Consider the following 25,238-nt stretch of genomic DNA (forward strand, 5'->3'; position numbering starts at 1 on the left):
TTTGAACATGTGAGCATAACTACATCACCTGTTTTAATACCTGTCTGCCAGTTCTGTCTTGTCTTTCATTTCTGAGTCTGTTTCCATTGTGAGATATTTTTTCCTGGTTATGAGTCATATTTCTCTTCCCTATCTGTAATGTTTTATCAGAAGCTGGATGTTGTTGATTATACATTGCTGATTGCTGGGTTTTTAGTATTTTTAAAAAGTATTGTTGGACAATGTTCTCACCAGTAGTTATCTGTTCAGTTTACTTCTCTTGAGGTTTGTTTTTTAAGAGTGTTTAAGGGGCTTGACTCCAGGGCTACCTTGGCCTCACTTCCAAGGCATGGCATCTCTGGGGTCTTTCCTATCCATCTCTTAGTATTCAAGGTGCTTTTCCCATGTTTCCACCCTGGCTGATGGGAACTGTGATTTCCAGCCTACTGGGATCTCTAGGAATTGTCTTCTTCCTGGAAACTCTTTTCCTGGAAGCTAATCTTGCCTAGGCTCATGGACGTGTATCCTGCAATTCAGATGCCACTGTTATTAATTTACGGAGATCTCTATAATATATCTGTAAGTCTTATTCTGTGTTATCTCCCTCCTCTTGGAATTCCATACCCAAACTCAAGTTTCCTTGAACTTTGTTTTTCTTTCCTTAACTTGGCAATTTCCTGGTTTTTTTCTCTATTTTTTTGGTGTGTGTATGTGTGTGGGGATCCTCCCTGTGCAATGCTCCAGAAATTGTCTACAGGAAGAAGGCCTGAATGTGGTAAAGGTTTTCTTTGTTTATTTCTTTTCTTTCAGGGACCATGGCTTGGAGCTTCCTATTATTAAATGCCTCAAAACTTTTCTAAATGTAGTCTATTTTTCTAATTGTCAAAAATAATAGCAAAATTCTGGACTCAGTTAGTTACTCCTATGACCAGAAACACAAGAAACCTCATAAGTTTGGAGCAATTTCTCATAAAATCAACTTTCACTTACACTATCAATCAGTCATAACTAGTGACATGGTCACTTTTTTTGGGGGGGTACTGGGGATTAAACCCAGGGGTGCTTAACCATTAAGCCACATCCCAGCCCTTTTTATTTTTTGATACAGGGTCTTGCTAAGTTGCTCAGGGCCTCGCTAAATTGCGGAGACTGACCTTAAACTTGCAATCCTCCTGCCTCAGCCTCCTGAATACCTGGGATTATAGGTGCGCCACCATGCCGGAGGTGACATGGTCACTTCTAACTGTAAACACTACAATTTACATTGTGTTACTGCTTAACTGGATACATTTTACATAAATACAACAATAAAAACCACCATTTTGTTACATGGTGAAAGGGAATTGGCAAACAGTAGTTCTGCTACAATTTTATCTTGTTTTTTTAATCAATGATAATACAACTTTAAATATTTTACAATATGGTTGTATCATTTGTTTGACTATTTGTCCTCTGCTAATGGATGTTTAACTTGTCTACAAGTTTATTTTATTTTATGAGGTGCTGAGGATCAAACCCAGCGCCCTGTGCATGCCAGGCGAGCGCGCTACCTACCGCTTGAGCCACATCCCCAGCCCCAGTTTTTTTTTTTTGTTTTTTTTTTGTGCAACTTCTAACCTTACAGGTATGCATGTAACCGTTACATACTGAAGTAATATTAAAACAATAGCCACCAGCATGACATGGAACCTAACCAACCATTTTGCTAGCTTACCTAGAATACATGCCAGCTATAAACAAACAGTATGGTCAGTCATATTCAGTTTAAGCATGTCCTTTTATATGTTTGTGTATTTATGTCTAAGGGACATTGTCAGGATTGGAAAATGGTATAAAGGTAGATGTACTTTAAATTTCAATTAATATTGTCAGATGGCTTTCCAAAAAGGTTAGAATAATTAATACCTAATTATTTCTGATTTTTGCAAAATAGTGATTTTTCTATTATTCTGTCTACATTTGCTGGAAGAATTTACCGTTCTTTATACCTAATTTTCACTGGTATGAATTTAAGATATTTTGTTCAGTGAATTATAATCTACTACTACCATCATATATTTTGATGCTCAAATTCAGATTTTGGCCAGTAGGAGCCCTTTTGAATTGGTGCCTGTGTCCTTTTAGTGGGAAATATTTAGAAAACAAGATCTGAGCTCTGTTTACTTATTTAATAATTTAATTGAGCATTAATCTTAGTGGGTATTAAAACTAGTTGTTGGAAGTCTGAAAAGGAACAGTAAAAGAAACTTATTTCTCAATTATCTCAGCACAAGTTATCTTGCCAAAGGTCATGATTTCTAGATCATCATTTCTCAGTATAGAGAGAATTGAAAAACTGTTGCAATTTTCTATTTTAAAGTTTCAATTTCATATATATAATTTGAAATTATATGTGTATATATCATATATAAAAATTATGAGTTCATACTGATACTTTTAATCCCAATCTGATGCTGCAGGGTTCTTTCTTGACTTCCCCAATCCATATTTGTATCTTCTCCTGGTGGGAACCCCTCTTCCTATCAATATCAAATATTTCTCATTTGCTCAGCCCTACAAAACTCACAAAATGGTTTTCCCTTTGTGTAGTTTTGTTTAAAAGGATTCTGCTTTGATTATAAAAAATTTGTCTCCATTAGTCTTCAAAAATTTTATCTTCATTGTATTTCTTAGATGTTGTCTCCTACATACATATATATTTTTCCTTTTATAATTTTTTTCTATTTTTGATTTCCTTCTGGGATGATCTATATTTTTAAAAATCTCTAACACATTCTGCCCTATAGATTTCACTACTTATCTTTTTTTTTCATAATGACATTTTCATCTGGTTATTTAAAAAATCATATTGCTAATTATCCAAAGATTTTTACTGTACTTTAATTGTAAAGTTGTTTCTTTTGTTAATTTTTTCTATTAAGATATTTTAATTCTCAGATGCCCTGTTATATGCAATATTCCCCAAGATGTTTGACTACTCTAACTGGTAATATGTATTGGGAAAGGGTAGATGTCCAGATCCTCAGCACCAGTGAACTTTATTTAATAGAGGTGGGAGGTGAATCCTACAGCAGGTAACCTCAGACATCTCACATCTGGTCATCCACCCCTTAAAAAAAATTTCCCCACCTAGCCCTTCCTGAACTTTACTTTTGAATTCTCAAATAGAGAAACAACGTTGGGAGGGGTCAATTCCTTGATTTGTCAGTCCTGGGGACTTAAGGGGAAGGGAAGAGGAGCAGCTACCTGAGCTTTCTTTCCTAGTCTGTTGGCCCCAAAATGTGTTGTCCTGCCCAGACTTTATCCCTTGAACATACAGGCTCTTGTGTCCAGTTTCTGTAGGGAGATGGCAAGCAGTCATGAACCCAAGGGAAAGTAGGAGAGGCCTGGTAGGAACACATCTCCTGGAAGCCTCCACAGCACACCAGCCTCCGTCGTATTCCACGTGCCACACTCCCCCTCCCTCTCCCTGTCTTGTTCCTGACACGGGACTTGTACTCAGCTTTCCCAGGTTCACTGCCATGCAGGCGGAGGGTTTGTTGTGGATAGCCTTTATTATGCTGAGTTATAATCCTTCTATTCCTAATTTGATCAGGGCTCTTATCATGAAGGGATATTGAATCTTATTTTTTGCATCTACTGAGATAACATGGCTTTTATTCTTCCTTTTGTTGACGTGATAGATTGCTTATTGACTTGCACATGTACACCATCCTTGCACCCTCGGGATAAAACCTCCTTGATCAGGGGAAATAATCTTTTTGATGTGCTGTTAAATCCTGTTTGCTAGTACTCTGTTGAGGCTGTCTGCACCTGGTTCGTCAGGGATATTGGTCTATACAGCTTTCTTTCTTCTTGTTGTGTCCTTGTTTTCTGTTGAAAACAGGATGATGCTGGCCTCCTAGAGTTTGGAAATGTTTCCTCCCTTTCAATCATATGGAAAAATCTGAGAATTGGTTATAGTTCTTTTTGAAAAGTTTGTCAAAATTCAGTCATAAAGCCATCCAGTCCTGAGGTTTCTTTGTTGGGAGACTTTTCAGTACTGATTCAATCTCATTATTTGTTATTGGCCTATTCAGGTTTTTTATGTCCTCATTTTTTTTTTTTATTTTGGGAGGTGCAGTAGACTTTATTGGTGGTGAAAGTAGGGCTCCTTAAACCTCCCCCCTTCTTCAGGGTGTCTGGGATGGAAACTGGGAAGAGGGGAGATTCCTGCTGAGGGCCTGAGTTAGGAGCAGGGGACTCCCCACAGCTGAGGGCCTGTTTCTTTCTCTGTGTTCTTGCTGGGGCAGGTGGTCCAGGGGCTCTTACTCCTTGGAGGCCATGTGGACCATCAGGTCCACCACCCTGTTGTTGCAGACAAATTCATGGTCATACCAGGAAATAAGCTCGACAAAGTGATCACTGAGGGCCATGCCAGCCTCAGCACTGAAGGTGGCAGAGTGGATGTCACTGTTAAAGTCATAGGAGACAACCCGGTCCTTGAGGGGCCCTCTAATGCCTGCTTTACCACCTTCCTGATGTCATCAAACCTTGCAGCTTTCTCCAGGCCACAGGTCATTGGGGTAGGCACACGAAAAGCCGTGCCAGTGAGCTTTCCATTCAGTTCAGGGATGACCTTGCCCACCGCCTTAGCAGCACCAGTGGATGCACAGAGGATATTCTGGGCAGCTCCACCACCATCATGGCAGTTTCCCAGAGGGGCCATCTACAGTCTTCTGATTAGTAGTGATGACAAGTACTGTGGTCTTGAGTCCTTCCACAAGGCTGGAGTGGTCATGGATGACCTTGGCCAGGAGATTAAGCAGTTGGTGGGTGCTACAGGAGGCATGGCTGATGATCTTGGGGGAGTTGTCATATATCCCACGATTCACGGTCATCACAAACATGGGGGCATCAGCAGAAGAGGCAGAGATGACCCTTTCAGCACCACCCTTGGAATGAGTCCCGGCTTTCCCCATGCTGGTGAAGACGCCAGTGGACTCCCCAACAGGTTCAGCACCAGCATCACCCCATCTGATGTCAGCAGGGTCTTGCTTCTGGAGATGGAGTTTCCATTGATAACAAGCTTCCAGTATTCAGCCTTGACTGTGCCATTGAATTTACCACAGGTGGAAACACACTGGAACACACAGACCATGTAGTTGAGGTCAATGGAGGGGTCATTGATAGCAACAATATCCACTTCACCAGACTTGAAAGCAGCCCTGGTGACCAGGCACCCAATGTGGCCAGATACGTTCACTCTGACCCTCACCATCGTGTCTTAGGGACGGCGTGGCTGGCACCGCAAGAGACAAGAGGATGTCCACAAGAGGAGAAGATGTGGCTGTCTGTGAACCAGAAGCAGAGTCCTCAGATTTATTTTGATAGGTTATGTGTGTCTAGAAATTTGTCCATTTCTTCTAGATTAGATTTATAAATGTTAGCATCTCGTATTTATTTTTATCAGAATCTCATAATGATCCTTTGTATTTCTGTGCTAATGTCTTCTTTTGCTTAACGTCTAATTTTATTTGGATCTTCTTTTTTTCTTGGTTAGTTTAGCTAAAGGTTTGTTGCTTTTGTTCACCTTCTTAAAATATGACCTCTTCATTTTATTGATCTTTTGTATTGCCCTTTTAGTCTCTTTTGCATTTATTTCTGCTCTGCTCTTTCATTCCTTCTAATTTGGAGGTTGGTTTGTTCTTGCTTTTCTAGATCATTGAGATGCATTTTAAGGTTAGTTGAAATTTTTTAAAAAACATTTTTAATGTAGGCACTATTGCTATCAAGTTCCCTCTGAATACTGGTTTTGTTGTAGACAGTAAATTTTGGCATGCTGTTTTCATAAATTTCCATGTTTCTCTTCTTTTATCCTTGACAAACCACTGTTGATTCAAATGTATGTTGTTCGGTGTCCATGTCTAAATTAACTTTGTTGCTGACTCTAGTTTTTCCCCATGGTAATCAGAAAGGATACAGAATAAAATTTCATTTAAATTTTTTATTTAGAATTATTTTGGGGCTTAATATATTGTGTATTCTAGAGAAAACTCCATGAATTGATGAAAAGAATGTGTACTTTGCAGCTGTTGAATGGAATGTTCTGACATATAGTTGAACTCTGACGTTTGTTCATTTTTTGGCGGAGGGGCTGGATGAATCGTCCACTGACGAAAGTGGGGTATTGAAATTCCCCTCTGTTATGGTATTAGTCTCTCTCCCTTTAGGTCTAATAGTGGCAATTTTATAAAACTGGTTGCTCTGATGTCAGGTACACATAAATTTATCATATTTCTTATTGAATCCTTGATTATTATTAGTGACTTTGTCTTGACAGTTTTTATCTTAAAGTCTATTTTATCACATGTAAATGTAGCTACTGCTTCTACTAGCTTTAGGTTTCCCTTTGCTTGGAATATCATTTTCCATTCTTTCATTTTGTTTTTACTTGTGAATTTTTTTTAGGAAGCATATTATTGGATCTTGCTTTTTGATTTATTCAGTCCAGCTATCTTTTAATTGTTTCCATTCAAGGTCATTGATAGGTAAAGGCTTATTCCTGTTAGTTGTTTTGAATATTATTTGCTCTTTACTTTCTCTCGTTTATCTTTGTGATTTGATGGCTTACTTACTGATAAAAATGTTTTTCTTTTGTGTATTTACTCTTCTAGTAGGATCTACTTTCATGACAGTAATTTTCTTTGACTTCTGGGCACAGGACTCCCTTAAGTATCTTTTGTAAGGCTGGTCTTAATTATCTCAGTTCTGAGAGTCTTATTTCTTTGATTCTGAAGGATAGCAGTGCTGGATGATCCTGGTTGGTAGTCTCCCCCAACCCCCACCTCCCAAGACTCAGTACGCCAGGTAACTACATTTATGGCGAAGCCTTCTTGGTAAGCAGACTCCACCTGAACATGTGTCTTGGGTGTTGGTTTGACAAGGCTGGCTTTGATTCTAGCTGGGAACCATTGTGTAGTTTCTGAAGCTTCTTCAGCTGTGATCAGTAAATTAGGGCATGGTATAGATAGTGGATAGGACCACTGCCCCTATGGGCCATGCAAGAGTGGAAACACACTAGCAATTCAGGCAAGTGTGATGTGGACAACAGTGGATGTGGGGTCTTCACTGGGGGGCTGTTCTTATAATGGAAATGGTGGCTCCTATTAGGTGACAGGAGTTTCCTCCGGCATTGTTGAAGCTAGCTCTGCAACAAGCAAGGGACCTTGACATTAAAGGCACCAGTAGTAGTGAGTGGCCTGAGGCCCAGATGCTGCATGGGAAGAGGCAGCAGAAGGAACCTGGGCACCTCCTCTGTGGCATTCACACCCAATTTTGACAGAACTTGGTCAGATGAGATGCAGGGGTGGCTGGCAGTGGGAACTGCATAGGTGGGGTGACAACAGCAACTGTGGTGTTCTTCTCTACTGCTACATGGTAGTGCCTGCCTGGGAACGGGACCCTGGCCAGAGCTAAGCAGTTCCCCTAGCCATGCAAGCTTGGGCACAGGGTAACAGGAATAGCCTGAGTTACTGGCTCAGCACCTTCTGTGAGCAGGACTGCAGTAACAGGAGAAGGGGCAGTGTGAGCCACGTGTGAACCTGCCTTTAGTCCAAGCACCAACACAACTCTGTAGTCTTAGACAGCAAGTCCCTGATCTGATTCCGGGCGGGATTCCTGACCCCTACGACAGTTCAAATCCAGACAGCCGCTCATTTCTGCTACAGCATTATGGTTGACTACTGGGAGATATCTAATATCCTTTCCCACAGCAAGCCTGCTTCAGGGTGCTTATTTAAGTGGCTATATGCCTGTGAGGACTATGAAATTTCCAGTCTGGGATAGCCAGCATCCCTACTGAGAGTTTTCTGAGGCTATCCATGTATATCTTGGCCCAATTAACCAGGAGACAGCCTGGGGATTCTAGGATGGTTAATTCTGGGCGTCAACGTGACTGAATTGAAGGATGCCTGGAGAGTGGTAAAACATACTTCTGGGTGTGTCTGTGAGGGTGTTCACAGAGAGGACTGGCATATGGATCGGCAGAGCGAACGAGGAAGACCCACCCTGACTGTGGACAGCACCAACAAGCTGGGGGCCCTGGATGGAACATAAAGTAGAAGAGGGAAACTTGTTTTCCAAGGTTCCTTTTCTTTTGCTGCTTCCCTTCAACAATTTACTGCAGGTTTTCCTGTCTTTGGACTCAAACTTACACCAACAACCCTCAAGGAGTTGGGCTGGGGGCTGTACCATCAGTACCTCTCCTTCTGAGGCTCCCAGCTCTTTGCACTGAGCTGCTGATGACTTCCATGCTCTCCACAGCTTCCAGATGGCCACTGTGGAACTTTTTAGCCCTTGTGTCACGTAAGCCAATCTAATGAGCCTCTTTTTACCAACAGATGTCCTATTTTCCTGGAGAACCCTAACCCAGGGTCTATCCTTAGTAAAATCCCCATGGTGGGCGCATGGTCTATAGTGTAAGGTGACAAGCACCCCCGCCCCTCCCCCCCCAAGCCAACAAAAAAACAACTGTGCCCATGGAAAGATCACCTATACGCTCTGGGTACTGAGTTCCCTGTTACTATACTTCTCTCAGATGTTCAGAAACTACCCAGGTAGTGTCAGTGGATAAACTGCCAAGTGAAACAAGCCAGGTATAGAATACGAACATCAAATGGTTTTCACTCATTTGTTGAAGCTAAAAGTTCTGATTACATAGAAGTAGATAGAGTGACAGAGGTTGCTTGAGGCTAGGAAGGGTAGAAAAATGGGGGCTTTGGAGAGGGTGATAATGGGTACCAAAATGCCATGGGTGGGAGGGGAGTAGTTCCAGTGTTCTGTGGCATAGTGAAAACAGTCTATAACAATCATACGTGACAAAATAACTAGAGGGAACTCTGAGGGATCCCAGCACACAGAAATAATATTTGAGGAGACGGAAATGCTAACTGATTCCTTCAACTTGGCTATTATATATCATGACCAATTATATGAGATACATGTGTCAAATTAGAATACTGTATTCCTAGTAAGAACAAATGATATTGTCAACTAAAAAAATAACCTATGTGTTAAGTATTGGTGGAAAGAAAAGTGGACAGGAGGCAGTTAAATGCAATTGGGGAGAAAAGAATAAGCAATCATGAATTTGGGGTCTAACTCATCTCTGGCACAGATGCTAAGCTGCCGAAGGATGAAGGTATAGGTAGGGAGTTGAACAGAATCATAAAGTACTGGAAGTACTACCTTTCTTAGATCATGATCCTGGCTCTGTGAGGTTTTCCTGCATCAAAGGCCCCTGTCTGAGACCTCTGACAAGGACTCTGCAGCACTCAGGGTGTTGACGGCCTCAAAGAGGCAGAAATCAGGCTGGCTGAGGACAGCGCCCAAGACGAAGACTTCACATAGAGAAGTGGGAAAAGTCAGACTTGGGTTTACCCCTGTGACTCTTTGCCGTGGTTCTCGGCCCCGACCTTCTCCAACACCACTAGTCATTCTATGCCTGCTTTGTGCCATTTTCACAATTCTCTCATGTGTTGAGGCTGAAATGGATTTAATGGGTAGGGGAAAGGAGATTCACTGTTTTTTCTGAAGTTGCATTGACAGGCCTCTCGGCCAAAGTGTTTTTTTCAGACTGAGATACTAAGCAGTGCAAAAAGAAGGGCAGGAGAAGCTTCACTTGTCTGGATCTAGACTCTCTTCTCAGCTCTATTCCTGAGGCTGTCTCTTGCAGGCATGAATTACCTGAAGGTGCTTCCTTCTCCCAGACACCCTGTTCTATTTCCTCTGTATCTCCTTAATCCAGACAGTCTTTCCTTCTGTAAAGAAAACATCTGGTGAAGGAGGAAAAAACCTAGATATAGAGGAAAAGAACAAAATGGCAAAGAGACCAGAATATTTATCATTATGCAAATAGTTATACAAACTGAGATCAAATAACTTTCCCAAATAAGTTGTGCATCCTCTATTACAGGTACCATATCAGAGTAACACATCTAGGAGAACAAAGTTAGAATTAGAAAAACACTATCCCAATGCTCCCCAACCCCCTCCCCCCTTTTTTTTTGGTATTGAGATTGAATCGAGGGATGCTTAACCACATCCTCAGTCCTTTTTGAGATAGTGTTTTGCTAGTTGCTGAGGCTGGCCTTGAACTTGCAATCCTCCTACATTAGCCTTCTGAGTCACTGGAATTATAGGTGTGCACTATGATGCCTGGCCCAATTCTTTTCTAAGATACTCATGACAGTCAGTCTGGATATAATATCTTTAATTAATTAATTTATTTTTACGTGGTGCGGAGGATGGTACCCAGGGCCTTGACCGTGCTGGGTGAGCCTCTATCACTGAGCCACAACTCCAGCCCCTGGGCCAAGATCTTGATAGCTGGCTGCTAACTACTGGATCTGGTGCAGGGCCTATTAAGGCACCTGCTGTGCTGAGGAGGAAAGTGGGGACTGGGAATGAAGGACAGCAGTCTTGCTTCTAGGGAAGTAATATCTGATAAGGGTGGTCAAGGAAGATGTATTTCATCACTTTATATTCAACTTTGTCAAAACTACTAGTTTAATAATTAGTGAAATAACCATTCTAAAAGTAATATGTCCTAATTTCTTTTCTCTATATCATAAGTACTTCCAATATTGTTGGCACTAATTATTGCTACTATTAATCTATTGTAGTAAAACTCTTATGCTACTGCTTAAATTGTGCAAGCACATAAAACCTTCTCTATTTAAAGTTTTTGTAAGGAGTTGTGACTGAATGATTCAGTAAGAATCTAAGTACAAAGATGGATTTTCTGTATAATTATAGCCATTGGGGGGTCAACTTGGCAGCTTCTGATTTTGAATAGAGTAAAATAGTTCAAAGAATGCTAATGGAGATCTTGAGAAATAAATATTAGTTTAGTTATTGACTTAATAGAATGAATTTCATATAGCCTCTTCAGACTATATCAAAAAGTTCCCAAAATAAAATAGTTCACTTATTTGTTAACTGTTTAGAGAACAGAATAAGTTCTTAGAATCAGGCCTTGGTCCACAGACCTGAAAGATTTCTAGAAAAGTAGTAAGAAAAAATTTAGTATGTGATTAAAAGGCAATTGCTCCATGGATTCTCCCCTTCATATATTTTTAAATCTACCTCTTGGCATCCAAAAGTGTTCATGTCTATCTCATGGGTGTGTGCTCTGGATATATACATAAGTCAGAAACTGCTTCTGAGTGTCTGTCCCACTGAGGAGGGCAGAATGAAGAACATGGCAGGAGAGGACTTGGCTGTGGATTAAATAAATAGCAATACCAGAAAACAACATATTTCCCTCCTGAATCGGGGAACACATATTATCAGGACCACAAAAGGATACATGTAAGTTGGGATGCCTCTTGCAGCCAGATGTTTCCGAATAAGTCGCTCAGTACCATACCAGTTAAAACCCCTGGTGGCATGACCGATGCGTGGAAGATGAACACTTGCTATTAAAAAAAAAAAAAAAAAAAGATCATGATGTCTTCACTCATCAAAAATGGGTTGATGGGTATACGATACACAGAGAAGAAAATAACCATTGACTGTCCACCCAAAATACACAAATACAGTGTGAAAAACATGCTGGCAAGGGGATTATAACAGGGAAAAATTAAGTTGTTCTGCTGAACATAAAGATCCACAGGCTCTTGAAAATAAGCAGGCACAATGGAAGTAGAATATGATTAATGGGGAAATCAAAGATTCCCCAATAATCCATGAAATTCAACAAACACCAAGACACACTACACACTAGGTTTAGAAACAAAATTAAATTTCTTTGGCAGAGAGTCATGGCATACTGTGACTCTCTAAGGGGAAGTATAATAAACGGCTTTTCCCAATTGTGTATGACCAAATTTCTTCATCTCTAATCTTCTGCTTCCCCACTGTAAAATCAAGATAAAAACGAGATAACAAATACAAAACCAACCTGGAAAGGAAAACGGGTCACACACAGACAAGATGAAGTGGTCATCACTCTGTGCTCTACCTTTGCCATGCAAACCGAGTGTGGTCTGGACATTCCTCATCTCCCCCTCAAAACGACACCACGTGTCTGGAAAAAGAAGGTCCTCTCCTGCTCTCAGATGGAAGAGCTTACCTTTCTTTTTCTTTGCTGCTAAAAATATCTTCTTGAGGCCCTCTTCTAGGGCTGCCATCTTAATGCCAGACAGGACATTGGAGCGATCACGGTGCTGAGCCACTACCAGGGCTAACTAGAAAGAACAACCATTAGATGGGTGACATGAGACAGTTCCACTGTCAACTCAGTGACCTGCCCATGGAGGGGACATAGCCTTTTATGGACCACCTAGGCTTTGGCTCCACCCCCCGGCCCCTTTTTTGGTTACAGAGATTGAACCCAGGGGTGCTTAACCACTAAGCCACATCCCCAGTCCTTTTTTTATTTTTCATTTTGAGACAGGGTCTTGTTAAGTTACTTAGGGCCTCACTAAATTGCTGAGGTTAGCTCTGAACTTGTGATCCTCCTGCCTCGGCCTCCTGAGCTGCTGGGATTACAGGCGTGCGTCACTGCACGGGGAGGCTCCATCTCTTTTGTAAGCTCTGCTTGCACAGCAATGTGTGATTATGTACCCATCATAACTTGTTTTTGTGGTAACAGGAATTTCTTCCTCTTTTCATGATATGTTAAAAACTAGAATCTAAAACTTGTACTTTCTAAATGTTCTCACAGGTAAAGAAAAATTCTAAGACTCTTAGGAGTAGATAGGATTTTAGAGGCTCTCAGGATCTAGTCCTCTGACACTAGAGTTAGGCTGCCTGCTTGTCCTGGGAACTATTTCTGTCTAGACAATCTCTATGAAAACAGATGCCAAAGATCCCCCACCTCCTCCTAATGGGGGGAAGCTGGAGAGTTCAGGGAGCTTCTGGAGCCAATGTGAGTCACGACAGTCACGTCCCAGCCACAACGTTCCACACTGTGACCAGTTTCCTGAGTAACTATATTCTGAAATTCTCATGCATGGACATTACGTTGTCCACCCTCTGCCTTTTTTTCTTATTTTAGAAATTCCTGAATGAACCAATAAACTGGAAACCACTTTGTTGCTAGTCACACACACCACCAATATGAAGAGAATCAACCTCTTTCAGCCTGGTTTCTAAATTTCTTAAGTGTAAGTTTTGGTTCAAAATTTGGATGTGGACTCAGGTCTTGGAGAAAACTGTCGGTGTGGTAAGTAAATTCACCACAGGTATTCCAAATGACAGACAGCAAGCAAGAGATACTTAAGGTGCAAAAGGAGGATTCTGATGTAAGCAGAGAAGTGTTGTACTGGTTCCTTTCCTCTGCCTGTGGCTGGCCAGGAAACACAATCTTTTACAGAAACTTTCATGTAATAAATGATGAAACCCCCAGAGTTTTGAGACATATTTTCTTACTATTCAGTAAATGTTCACGGAGCATTTCCTAGGAGCCAATACTATGTGGGATACTAAGGATAAAAAAGTCCCCACACACAAAGGGGCCTGGAGTCTAGGCCAGGGGATGATAAGGAAGCAGAGGACAGTGCTCAGGGACTGTGATACTCAGAAGGCTGGGGGATGGCGAAGTGGAGAGTGGGGGCCAACCTGCTTGTTATGGGATGGACCCTGCTCCCCCAAATTCATGTTTTGAATTTGGGGTACTCCCAGTACCCCAGAATGTAACTACACTTGGACAAAAGCCTTAAAAAGATTTATACTGACAGTAGAATGAATTGCAGATAACTTTCCTATGTTCATATATGAATACATAACCAGTGTAACTCCACACCATGGACAACCACAAGAATGGGCAGTTACAGGGCTGGGGATGTGGCTCAGGCGGTAGCGTGCTCGCCTGGCATGCGTGTGGCCCAGGTTCAATCCTCAGCACCACATACCAACAAAGATGTTGTGTCCACCGAAAAACTAAAAAATAAATATTAAAATTCTCTCTCTTTCTCTCCCTCTTAAAAAAAAAAAAAGAGTGGGCATTTACACTCCATGTATGTATGACATGTCAAAATACATTCTGTCATGCAAAATAAAAACAATTAAAGAATGGAGATTATTAAGTTAAAATGAGGTTGTTAGGGTGGGCCCTAATCAAAACTGGCTTGTGTCCTCTGAAGAACACAGTGAGAAGGTGGTCATCTCCAAGTCAAGGAGAGAAGCCTCAGGAGAAACCCACCTACCGACACTCTAATCCTGGACTGGTGGCATCCAGCACTCTGAGAACACACGTATCTAGGTTTAAGCTGAGTACAGTCTGAGGCACTGTTATGGCAGCCGTAGCAAACCACTCGCATACCAGAGATCTTGGCCAGCAGGGGCAGGAAAGGCTTTAAGAGAAATTATTGGGAGCCAAATGTTAGTTCTGATTAAGAGATGTGTTTTTGTTTTTAAACTTACCAGATCTTGCCCTGTGTTTCTTGACTCTTTATCATCAATAGGAAATAAAAGGACACCTCCCAAACTCAAGTCTGAGATTAAAAAAAGAAAAAAGAACAAGAGAAAGAACACTCAGCCTCACATGGACCACTGAAGGAGAATTACTCCGAACCCTACTGTGCCTGCTCGTCCAAATCCAGTTAGGTCTAGGACCTTACCTCTGCCAGTCTTTCGCAGCCTTTTCTCACTCCCCTGTTCTCCTGACCTCAGTCACCGCCTTAGCCAGTTCTCATTGCTTCCCTCCTGAATTTTTCATGTTCTGCTAACTCAGTATTCCCCAAACGTCACCAGCCAAGTGCCCTACAGGCCACAGAGAGGGGAAGCGAGTGTTAGAGGCATCCCTGGGTAGGGAGGTGCGGAGGACTTCTATGAGCCTGAAATGCCTTTGGAAGTCTTAGAGTTTGTCTCACATCATTCAAATTCTGCATTCTACTACGTCTAGTCCTCTTGCATGTTTTCCTACCCCATACAAATCAAATCAAACTGACATTCTAGGCAGATGTGCTCATTTAATTCTGGGCTCTACATAACCCAGTTTAAACTTTTTGTTTAAACTAAAAAGGTAGATATCTTGCACACCCCAATCTTTTAATTCTAAAATGCTGGCTCTGCTACATCATTTTCTTTTTAATTTCTTTTTTCTAGGTGACAATGGACCTTTATTTATTTATATGCGGTGCTGAGAATCGAACCCAGAGCCTCACATATGCTAGGCAAGTGCTCCACCACTGAGCCCCAGCCCCAGCCCTGCTATGCCGTTCTTCTGATCAGGTTTCCTGTATGTCCAGCCGTGATCCCCTGGATATGGTTCTACTTAGAACGTGTCCCCTGGACAAGCCATGCATGGTCTTCTATGAGGTGGCCAACCCTCCCTTTACAACTGAACTCTGCTGTTCCTCGGCCTAAGCCTGGCCCATGCGTGTGGACTGTGCAATGACTTGGAACAGTAAATATTATAGGGATACCAAAAAGAAGGTGACTGTTAGGCATCTCTTGCCATTCTACCCACCTATTCAAATTCAACCCATCTTCCCAGACCCCAGATAACTCTTACCATTCCAGGAAGCCTTGGTCCAGTTCCACCTACTCTGATCTAGGCTATTTAAATCCTTCTTCATGGGGCTGGAGCTGTAGCTCAGTGGTAGAGCTTGCCTAGCATGCATGAGGCACTGGGTTCAATCCACAGCACCACATAAAAATAAAAAAATAAAGGCATTCTGTCCATCTACAACTACAAAAAAAAAGATTAAAAAAATATAAATCCTTCTTCAGAAAAGAGTGTACACCTTCCAACTCCATTTTCTTACTGACCACTTTTACCTTAAATCTATACAACCAGGTGACAGTCCTCACATTCTTCAAAGTGCTCCAAGGTCATGTGACTGATCATGGGTTGAATCCAGTGGCCTTTTCCCAATTCTTTTTCTTTTTTTTATTGGTTGTTCAAAACATTACAAAGCTCTTGACATATCATATTTCATACATTAGATTCAAGTGGGTTATGAACTCCCATTTTTACCCTGTATACTAATTCAGAGTCTGACACTGTAAACCACTTTGCCTTCTTAATATTCTCTCTTCCCTTACAAAGGTTGAGCAGCATCCCTAATCCAGAAATCCCAAATCCTCCCAAATCCCAAATTTTTAACAGTGATATGATGCCACAAGTGGAAAATTCCACATTAGACCTCATGTGATGCACAGTGCACTAAAAATAATGTATGAAACTACCTTCAGGCTATGTCCATTAGATTTATGTGAAATATAAGTGAATTTTGTGTTTAGACCTGTTCCCATTCCCAAGGTATCTCATTAAGGTATACAAAATATCCAGTTTTCCAAAAAATCTGAAATACTTCAATTTAAATAAGCAAAACCTTTACTTCAAAATACTACATTCTCAAGGCTCTCTTATTTTTCTGAAAATTCTTACTGTCTCCTCTTAGCTCCAAAAGTTTTCCATGTACTGTTCTCTGCCCTCTCAGTTCTCCAACACGATTTCTAACAGGGTCCTCAGTCTGCACCTCTGGCTCTGACCGCTCCTGGGTTCTCTGCACCTTTTTGCTTTTGTTTTGAATCCTGCCAAGTCAAGATCTAAATCTGGGTTGGCTGTTTCAACACACACACCAAACCCTTCTTTCAGCAATGTGTTTTACACCCTTACGTTTCTCTCTACTTTAGAGAACTGGGCAAAAGAATGAGGAAAAACCAGTCTCTAAGATATCAGGAGGGCCCTTCTTTGTTGGACAAGGTCCCGTGACTGCTCAACCGCAGAAAATGACCTCAGTGATCATCTTCCTCTTCCTGACATGTTGCAACCTTGACACATAAAGGAGGTGGCCTTTTCCCTTCTGTGTGACAAAGGACAATACTTCTTAGTCTTCTAAGTTCTCCTAGTCCCAAACAGCCTTATTTCTGTCTCCAGGGAGTGTTGTACCCAGGCTCTGCTGACCTCATAATCCACCTAGCACAAACCTGACCCACCACCCACCAGTTTTAATAGTGTGTCGCATTTCTCTCCTATAGCTGTCTGACATTTTTATGGGATATTCCCTTATGAAGATGGCATGAGTTGGATGAAATAATCTTTATTCTAATACTTGAAGATGCAGCAATTGACATTTTTCAAAACACCTACACATTCATTATCTTCACTGTAGTCCCACGGGGTAGGTGTGACAAAGTATATACCTTACAGATGAGAAAACAGGCAGAGAGATGACAGAATTCCGATCCCAATCGGCTCTCCTAAGTCTTCTCGAGGGCTAGCTAAACCCAATACTGTCCTGAGTGTCTTTTCCTGTCTTATTCCACTGTTCTGTTTCTTACCTTTCATTTTTCCTGCCAGCTCATATATTTTTCTTGGCTCAGCTGATCGTGCTTCCAGAGCCGTGAATAAGCCACCTCTGCCCCAGCGGCCAGAGTCATCTGACGGAAGAAAGAAAATTTTCATCTGTAAGAGGCAAAGTCAAGCCCACAATTTAGAAGAATGATTTTTTCAAAGGAAGGATCGATATATCTCATCTCCTAAGAGAATCATAGTTGGATTCCCAAATATGTTCAGGTTTTCTGAAAGATATGCCTGGTCATCATAACAGAAAGGCAGCTCAAAAATGAGTGTTCTGAAGAAGCAGGAATCTCTGGTGGGTCTATAACTCTGGAGGGTGGAAAGTGGATGGAACACAGCAGTGACAAGCACTGTTAATACCACAGCATACAACTCCCATTTTACAAGCAAGGAAGAGAAAAAGTGAAATGACTCATTCAAGCTCACATTAATGTAGCTGGTTGGCACCTGGTATTTATACCCATTCATACCACAACTACTCATTTACCTGTATCACACGTCAGACATCATTCCAGGTACTGGGGTAATACAGTGAACACACATGCACACACACAGTCCTCTTCCATTAAGCTTATGTTCTAATGCAATGAGACAGTCAAAGACGTACGTTAATATGTCAGAAGGGGATAAAGGTAAGTAGTGTAGAAAGAGGACAGAGTAACAGAGGCAACATACAGACTGTTTCACAAGCAGACATTTGAACAATGCTTGATGGGATTGTTTGGGAAAATAGGGTTCCTGGCAGAGGATACAGAACATGCAAAGGTTGTCAGGGGAACACACAGGGAGTTTCTCAGAGAATACAGTTTTCTTCTAAAATGCAGCCTTGTTTCACCCTCTTAAAAAACTTGTGCAGAGGATGAGACAGATATTGTGCCATTAACATAGATTAGGAAGCTGACACTCAGGGCGAGTGGGTAACTCAACCAGGTAAACCAAAGAGCCAAGAGTCAAATCCACGTCCGCCGATTCTACAAGCCATGCTTTCTTGGCCACACGACACTGCACTGGGACCAGCCCTTAAGCCATGACTGTGCCTCATCCTCTCCCTTTCTTGCACCATGAAGATGAGGCACCCTCCCTGTCCCACACCACTTCTCGTACCTACACAATGCACAATGAAGGCGTCCTCGGCCTGGGCCTGAGGGTGTGTGACGTCACCGCTGACATACTTGATGGAGGCTGGGTCTGGGTCTTCGCAGCCCAGCTCGGCAGCACCCCTGTCTTCCTCGTCCTCGAGGTCTTCAGGCTCACTCTCCTCAGAGGGCAGGCAGAAGGACCGGTAGTTGTTGGACTTCCACCAAGCCATCCTTCAATAGGCCAGAGAGAAGAGAAAAGTAACCTCTCCTTTGAGCACAGTTTGCACTGCTATTCCCAAACAGTAACTGCCACGTAAAATGCCATTACAAACCCACCGATTGAAGTTTTCTGCTCAATTGTAAATAAACAAGTTTTAGTGATTAGCCCAACCATCTCTTGATTACACTTCAATAATGAGCAGCCACGAAATGCCCCCGTTTTTAAGAACATGACTAAAAGGGACTGTTCAAATAAACAATTCCTTGTCAACTATAATAAAATCTTTAACATTTCTTGTTTCTCTGCTGTAGGTACTCAAGACTTCTCGCTAAAGTAGACTCAACGTTAAAGCTGAATCTTTGAAGAAGTGTTCTGTGGAGTCAGGTGTGGTGGTGCACACCTGTGATCCCCGCTACTCCGGAAGCTGAGGCAAGAGGATCACAAGTTAGAGGCCAGCTGCACAACTTAGTGAGAGCTGGCTCAAAATAAAAAATAAAAAGAACTGGGGAAGTAGATCGTGGTAGAGTGTCCCAGGTTCAATCCCTAATCAAAAAAAAAAGTATTCTGTTACCAACAGGAACTACCAGGTTGATACTTTTTTGAATTTTTAAGTGATGTTCAATTGTGGAATCCTTTGCCAACTGTGACCCTCAGCTTGGTTAGTAACACAGACATACTTTTTTTCCATCAAATATATATTAAGGGCTTGGGGATGTGGCTCAAGCAGTAGTGCGCTTGCCTGGCATGCACGAGGCGCTGGGCTTGATCCTCAGCACCACATAAAAATAAAGATGTTGTGTCCACCGAAAACTGAAAAATAAATATTAAAAAATTCTCTCTCTCTCTCTTAAAAAAATATTAAATTTCCCATATGAATATCCTTCCCTTCTCCACAATCTAGTAGAGGAGACGAGACCTACGTCACTGGAAACCACAGTACTTTATGAACATACTTTTTCTTATGTGCAGCCTCTTCCTTTGCCCTCTTCTTTTCCTCTATTAATCTCTTTCTCTTGGCGGCTGCTTCTTGTCTTCTTTTCTGTCTTTCCTCCAGTTCTTCTGGGCTCAGAATCTGCTTCCTTTTGGTGGACCCCTCCACTAGGCCTGGGATAAGAACCTGTGGGAAAGACAAGACCACAGCCAAGAAGATCAGAGACTTCCTATTCCTCTCAAGTCTCCTTCATCCTAAAGTACACTCTACAGAGGTAACTCGCGTAGGACTTCACAGAGCACAGCATCCTGTGTGGTGGGCACTGGCCGCCAGGTAATCCAATTTAACATTCATATTTTGCATCGCACTGGCACGGCGCACAGAGCACTAGCATGGCTGGTAGTCATTTTGATTCATCTCATTAATAATAAGGTGCTTACTTTTTTCTTTGATTGAAAGCATACACCGTAGGATGGCATTTAAAGTTTAAATAATTTTAACACGAATCTTTCTACAAATGTACAATTCCTTTTAATACAGTATTTTAGCATGATTATCTTAATGATAGGTAACATTTAGAAAATACATTTTAAGCACAAAATACTGTGAACATGACATGTATCGTTTATGATTGCCATCATCTCTTAATGAAACAGGGTCATGATTATCAACAGCAGGATATGGTATTTTGATGTAACATGGTGATTCCTTTAGGGTGACTTAGAAGAGGGACAGGCCTACTTTTACCTGCATTAAATAGTACAATATACTCAGCTTGTTAATGTTTTTTATACTAGATTTTTACATAGCTTTTTATATAGGGTTCAGTTAATTTGTTATATTTTAACAGACACTTATTTCTTAACAAATCATCTTAAGATATAATTTTTTGGAAGACTTTATGATTTCACACAAATTAACAGCTCTTACACTGCCTTTATTTCGGAGTAACCGGCCTTCTTGACTTGTTTTCTCCAAAAGGGTTTTCTGAAGATTCACCAGTTGTTCAAATGATTTTCTGTCTTCCTTACTGGGCTCTTTAGAATAATCTTTACCTTCGAATAAGTACATATGGCTTTCTAAGGACATAAAACACAAAGTGAGAAATGTTAAGACATTGAAAAACAGGTCAATGCTATTCGAAGCAGTAACTAGGTGAATAAGAGAACAGCCCTACTCTAAATTGCAAAGACCAGCTTGTGATGAAGGCCTTCCATCTCCTGTTGCACTGACACTGATAAGTTTGGGTTCTGTACATGTTCACTTTTCAAAGGACAGAGCATGGGCTTAAAACCCCTTTGGGTCCATCCAAGATGATATGGGAATCTCTGCTGGATCCCTCTACCCTGCTGAGTCTCAGATCACTCATTCATTCCACAACTATTCCCAGTGTAAATCGCACTGACTTTTAAGAACCGCTAATAAAATCTCTACTTTTTAATCCCAAACATACTTTTAATACTCTTTTTTCCCTTTTTCTATAATATTAAAAGGAACAAGTGGCAATTCTATGAGAAAATGAAAAAAATCACAAAAAATAATCCCTTGGATTTATAATATTCTTTACAGATCTCACAAAGCATCTTCATGTTTTTTACATCAATCGTGTTATAGCTAACCCCACTTATGAAAGGGGAAACTGAGACTCACACAGGGATTAAATGGTTCTAACTCTTTCTGCTACAAAATGAACATGGCAGATTTTTCTAATTCTAAGATCAATATGTTCTTTTCAGTAGATTAGTGTGTATGGAAAAGTAGAAAAAAAGCTTGCAAATAATCATGGCAAAAACATAAGAACAATAGTATAATCTTTTTTCTTTCTTTAATTTTTGCAGTGCTGGGGATCAAACCCAGGGACTCACAAATGCTAGGCAAGAGCCCTAACACTGAGCGGCACCCTCAGCCGATAGAATACTCTTAAGTAGCACTTTATGCTATCAGAGCAGTTTCACATCTATTATCACATTTGATTTTTGCAGCTGTGTAAGAGAGTAAAGCAGACATTAATAGCACCATTTTACAGATGAAGACACTAAGGCCCAATGAGGCTAGGTGGTCTGCCAAGATCTTGAATCAAGTGATAACCAGCCAAGACCAGTAAACACAGATAGGTAGGATAATAATTCAAAAGTGAAATGTATGTAATAGTACATGTTACCAAATAATGTATTTTCACAGCATTATGAAATCAGCTATAAGTATGTTTTCCCCAGAGAGTATGAAAGCAAAACATTTTCATTCTTAAGAGATCAACTGCTTCACACTTGTACCCAAATCTAAAAAGCCATAATTCTAATTGGCATTTGATAATTAAGTCAGCAGGGGGCTCTCAAAGAGGCACTCTGTCAACAAGTGGAAAAACATAAAAAGCTGAGAAGTTTCCATTATGATCAACAGATGTAGTATCATACTGCATGATATCCTCAGCTTACCATATAACTGTGCTTTTTAAAAAACTTGGCATTAAAGATAAAGCAACCTTACTTTATACTTAATTGTGAATGGGCTGCTCTAACTACTCCTCTTTCATATTCATTTGTTATTTTAACCATGCTTTATGTCTTCACTCTGTTTTGAAGAGGCAGCTGGAGCCCACAGGTCTAGACCCTCATCTTGGGTCCTGCCAGAGGAACCATCTACCACAAAGAGAACCAAGACAGTCATCGAAGACAACATTCCAAATTTTAATCCAAGTAGAGAATCCAACAGTTAAACTGTCTGCAAAAGTGTAATTTTTTTTTGTGGGTAGACTGAGATATATAATTATCTTTCTGAAAACACTGCAATTTTATTTTGTTCTAGTAAATAAAGTCAATCTAGATGAGTACAGAAAAGGGTGGAAACTTGGTACTAAGGTAATCAAATACAACTTAAAAATATGACCACATACATCTATTTTTTCTCTCACCCGAAACAGCTAAAGGACAATACACAGATTTCTAAAAAGATATATGAGACAATGGTAGATGAAACAGTGCACAAATTCTTTGGAAGATAAAAAGTGGATAAGAAGAGAACAACAGTTTCAGAAGATCTGTGGAACCAAAACACTGGTATCTAGCTGGGGCTGACTGCAGGAACCGAAACCCTTTCAGTTCTCCAAAAACTCAGACGCACAAGCACAGGCACCACAGTATGGAGGAACTGAGAGGATCCACACACCAAACACCAGGAGCACCACGAGCCCTCAGCTCCCTGTCTTTCCAATTTAAACCACCAATTTCACTGTAATGGTATAGGACTCGTCTTAGGATACAATGAGTTTTCCGGTGAAATCTTCAAATCTGGCTGTCTGAAAAGCTCCCCCAGTGCAAAAGGTGGCTTGCCAACCAGTGCTGTTGGCATGAGGCCCAAAGGCCACCCACCTGTTCACAACAGAGCTGCCTGTCAGCTTTGGGGAATTTCACCAGCACCCTGATCAGTCAGAGGACACCAGATGTTTCAGGTAAACTGCTAACAAGAACGAGAGAGACTCCAAAACAAAATTTTTAAAAAGAGGAGGAAGAAGGAAAAGCAAATGGAGGAAAAAAAGATAATACAGTGGGCAGGGTAACACTTTCTGAAAAGATATAATAAATATCCTCCCTGAGATATATTTTAAAAAGCTATAATAAATGTCCTCGGGGAGGATATTATATCCTTGAAATGGGAATAGGATACGATTAAAACAACAAGCTGAGAACAAGAAAGAGTTCTTGAAGAATATAAATGTGATACTATCATAACAAATTTTAAAGATAAAACACAAGAAAAGTCCAAGAACTGTGTTCTGTAAAATAATGCCAGTTGCCTAGATTTTGAATTCTCCATATATTCCATAAAAACCACACCAGTCAACAAGGATAATCAAACCACCCCTAATCTAAGCCTACCACAAAATTAGGAGTCGGGAACTACTATAAACTTCCACTTGAAGGTAAACAGAGAATGAACATCCCAAACCAGCTGAGCTCTGAAGCCCTCAGTGGTCTGGGGAGGCAGACAGAGACTGCACAGGGGCAGGACAGTGGGGCTCTAGCAGTGCCAGACAGATGAAGTTCATCCTCCAGAACGAGGTCACCCCAGGAAGGGAGAGCAATGAGGACGTCTGAGATTGGTAGTTCAGAGCAGTGGCTGCTTGGGAATTCAAAGGAAGGGCTGGAAGGAGACGCAGTCAGACATCTGGGGACGCTCTGCTCTCGGGTGAGAAAGGGGTAATGCAGACAGCCTTCGACAGTCTATGGCAGGGAGACAGAGAGAAGCCATGGGAGAAAATTCAGAAGGACAAAACCAAAAGCCTCGCCCAGCCCATTCCCTACCAGTAAAGGAAGCACCCTACTGAAGCCACTGTGCTTCTCTGTATTGATGAAAGAAAGAACTCTTTTTCTTGGGCGGGGTGGGGTGGGGAGGGGAGGGAGGTACTGGGGATTGAACTCAGGGGCATGAACCACTGAGCCACATCCCCAGCCCTATTTTGTATTTAATAGAGACAGGTTCTCACTGAGTGCCTCGCTTTTGCTGAGGCTGGCTTTGAACTCATGATCCTCAGCTTCTGGAGTCACCGGGATTACAGGTGTGCACCACTGTGCCAGGCTAGAAGGAACTCTTGAATTAAGAAGCTCAGTAAGGGTGAAAGATCTATATAATGAAAATTACAGAACCTTAAAGAAAGAAATCAAAAAAGACCTTAGAAGATGGAAAGATCTACCTTGCTCTTAATATTATCAAAATGACCATACTTCCAAAAGCGCTATACAGATTTAATGCAATTCCAATCAAAATTCCAATGGCATTCCTCATAGAAATAGAAAAAACAATCATGAAATTCATCTGGAAAAATAAGAGACCCAGAATAGCTAAAGCAATCCTTAGCAGGAAGAGTGAAGCAGGTGGCATCACTATACCAGACCTTAAACTATACTACAGAGCAATAGTAACAAAAACAGCATGGTATTGGCACCAAAACAGACTGGTAGACCAATGGTACAGAACAGAGGACACAGAGACTAACCCACAAAACTACAATTATCTTAGACAAAGGTACCAAAAACATGCACTAGAGAAAAGATAGCATCTTCAACAAATGGTGCTGGGAGAACTGGAAATCCATATGCAACAAAATGAAATTAAACCCCTATCTCTCACCATGCACAAAACTCAACTCAAAATGGATCAAGGACCTGGGAATAAAACCAGAGACTTTGTGTTTAATAGAATAAAAAGTAGGCCCTAATCTCCATCATGTGGGATTAGGCTCCAACTTCCTTAATAAGATTCTTTTGGTGCCAGAATTAAAATCAAGAATCAATAAATGGGATGGACTCAAACTAAAAAGTTTCTTCTCAGCAAAAGAAACAAATCTGTGAGGTGAATAGAGAGCCTACATCTTGGGAGCAAATCTTTACCCCTCACACATCAGATATAGCACTAATCTCTAGGGTATATAAAGAACCTCAAAAGCTAAACACCAAAAAAACCAAATAACCCAATCAATAAATGGACCAAGGACCTGAACAGACACTTCTCAGAAGATAATATACAATCAGTCAACAAATACATGAAAAAATGTTCATCATTACTAGCAATTAGAGAAATGCAAATCAAAACCACTAAGATTTCATCTCACTCCTGTCAGAATGGCAGCTATTATGGATACAAACCACGTAAATGTTGGCGAGGATGTGGGAGAAAAAGGCACACTCATACACTGCTGATAGGGCTGCAAATTGGTGCAGCCAATATGGAAAGCAG

The 25,238-nt window shown here is 41.1% G+C and overlaps 1 protein-coding gene and 1 pseudogene across 4 annotated transcripts in view; both read right to left on the reverse strand.

Moving 5' to 3' along the window:
• Positions 1-4,286: 4,286 nt before the first annotated feature.
• On the reverse strand, positions 4,287-5,248 carry LOC113177757 (glyceraldehyde-3-phosphate dehydrogenase pseudogene; annotated as a pseudogene).
• A 3,388-nt stretch (positions 5,249-8,636) lies between these two features.
• The window catches only part of Chd1l (chromodomain helicase DNA binding protein 1 like), a 58,865-nt gene continuing 42,263 nt past the window's right edge, over positions 8,637-25,238 (reverse strand). For all 4 annotated transcript variants that reach the window (XM_077791242.1, XM_077791241.1, XM_077791244.1 and 1 more), the window contains 8 exons: positions 20,436-20,584; positions 19,528-19,691; positions 18,380-18,585; positions 17,257-17,355; positions 14,389-14,459; positions 12,095-12,209; positions 11,330-11,438; positions 8,637-10,461 (listed from right to left, as the gene is read on the reverse strand). In XM_077791242.1, the coding sequence (XP_077647368.1) occupies positions 10,383-10,461; positions 11,330-11,438; positions 12,095-12,209; positions 14,389-14,459; positions 17,257-17,355; positions 18,380-18,585; positions 19,528-19,691; positions 20,436-20,584 (992 nt within the window). In that variant the 3' untranslated portion in view covers positions 8,637-10,382. The remainder of the gene's footprint in view (positions 10,462-11,329; positions 11,439-12,094; positions 12,210-14,388; positions 14,460-17,256; positions 17,356-18,379; positions 18,586-19,527; positions 19,692-20,435; positions 20,585-25,238) is intronic.

The sequence above is a fragment of the Urocitellus parryii genome, chromosome 11 (assembly GCF_045843805.1).
Source record: "Urocitellus parryii isolate mUroPar1 chromosome 11, mUroPar1.hap1, whole genome shotgun sequence".
In the NCBI taxonomy this organism is placed as follows: Eukaryota; Metazoa; Chordata; class Mammalia; order Rodentia; family Sciuridae; genus Urocitellus; species Urocitellus parryii.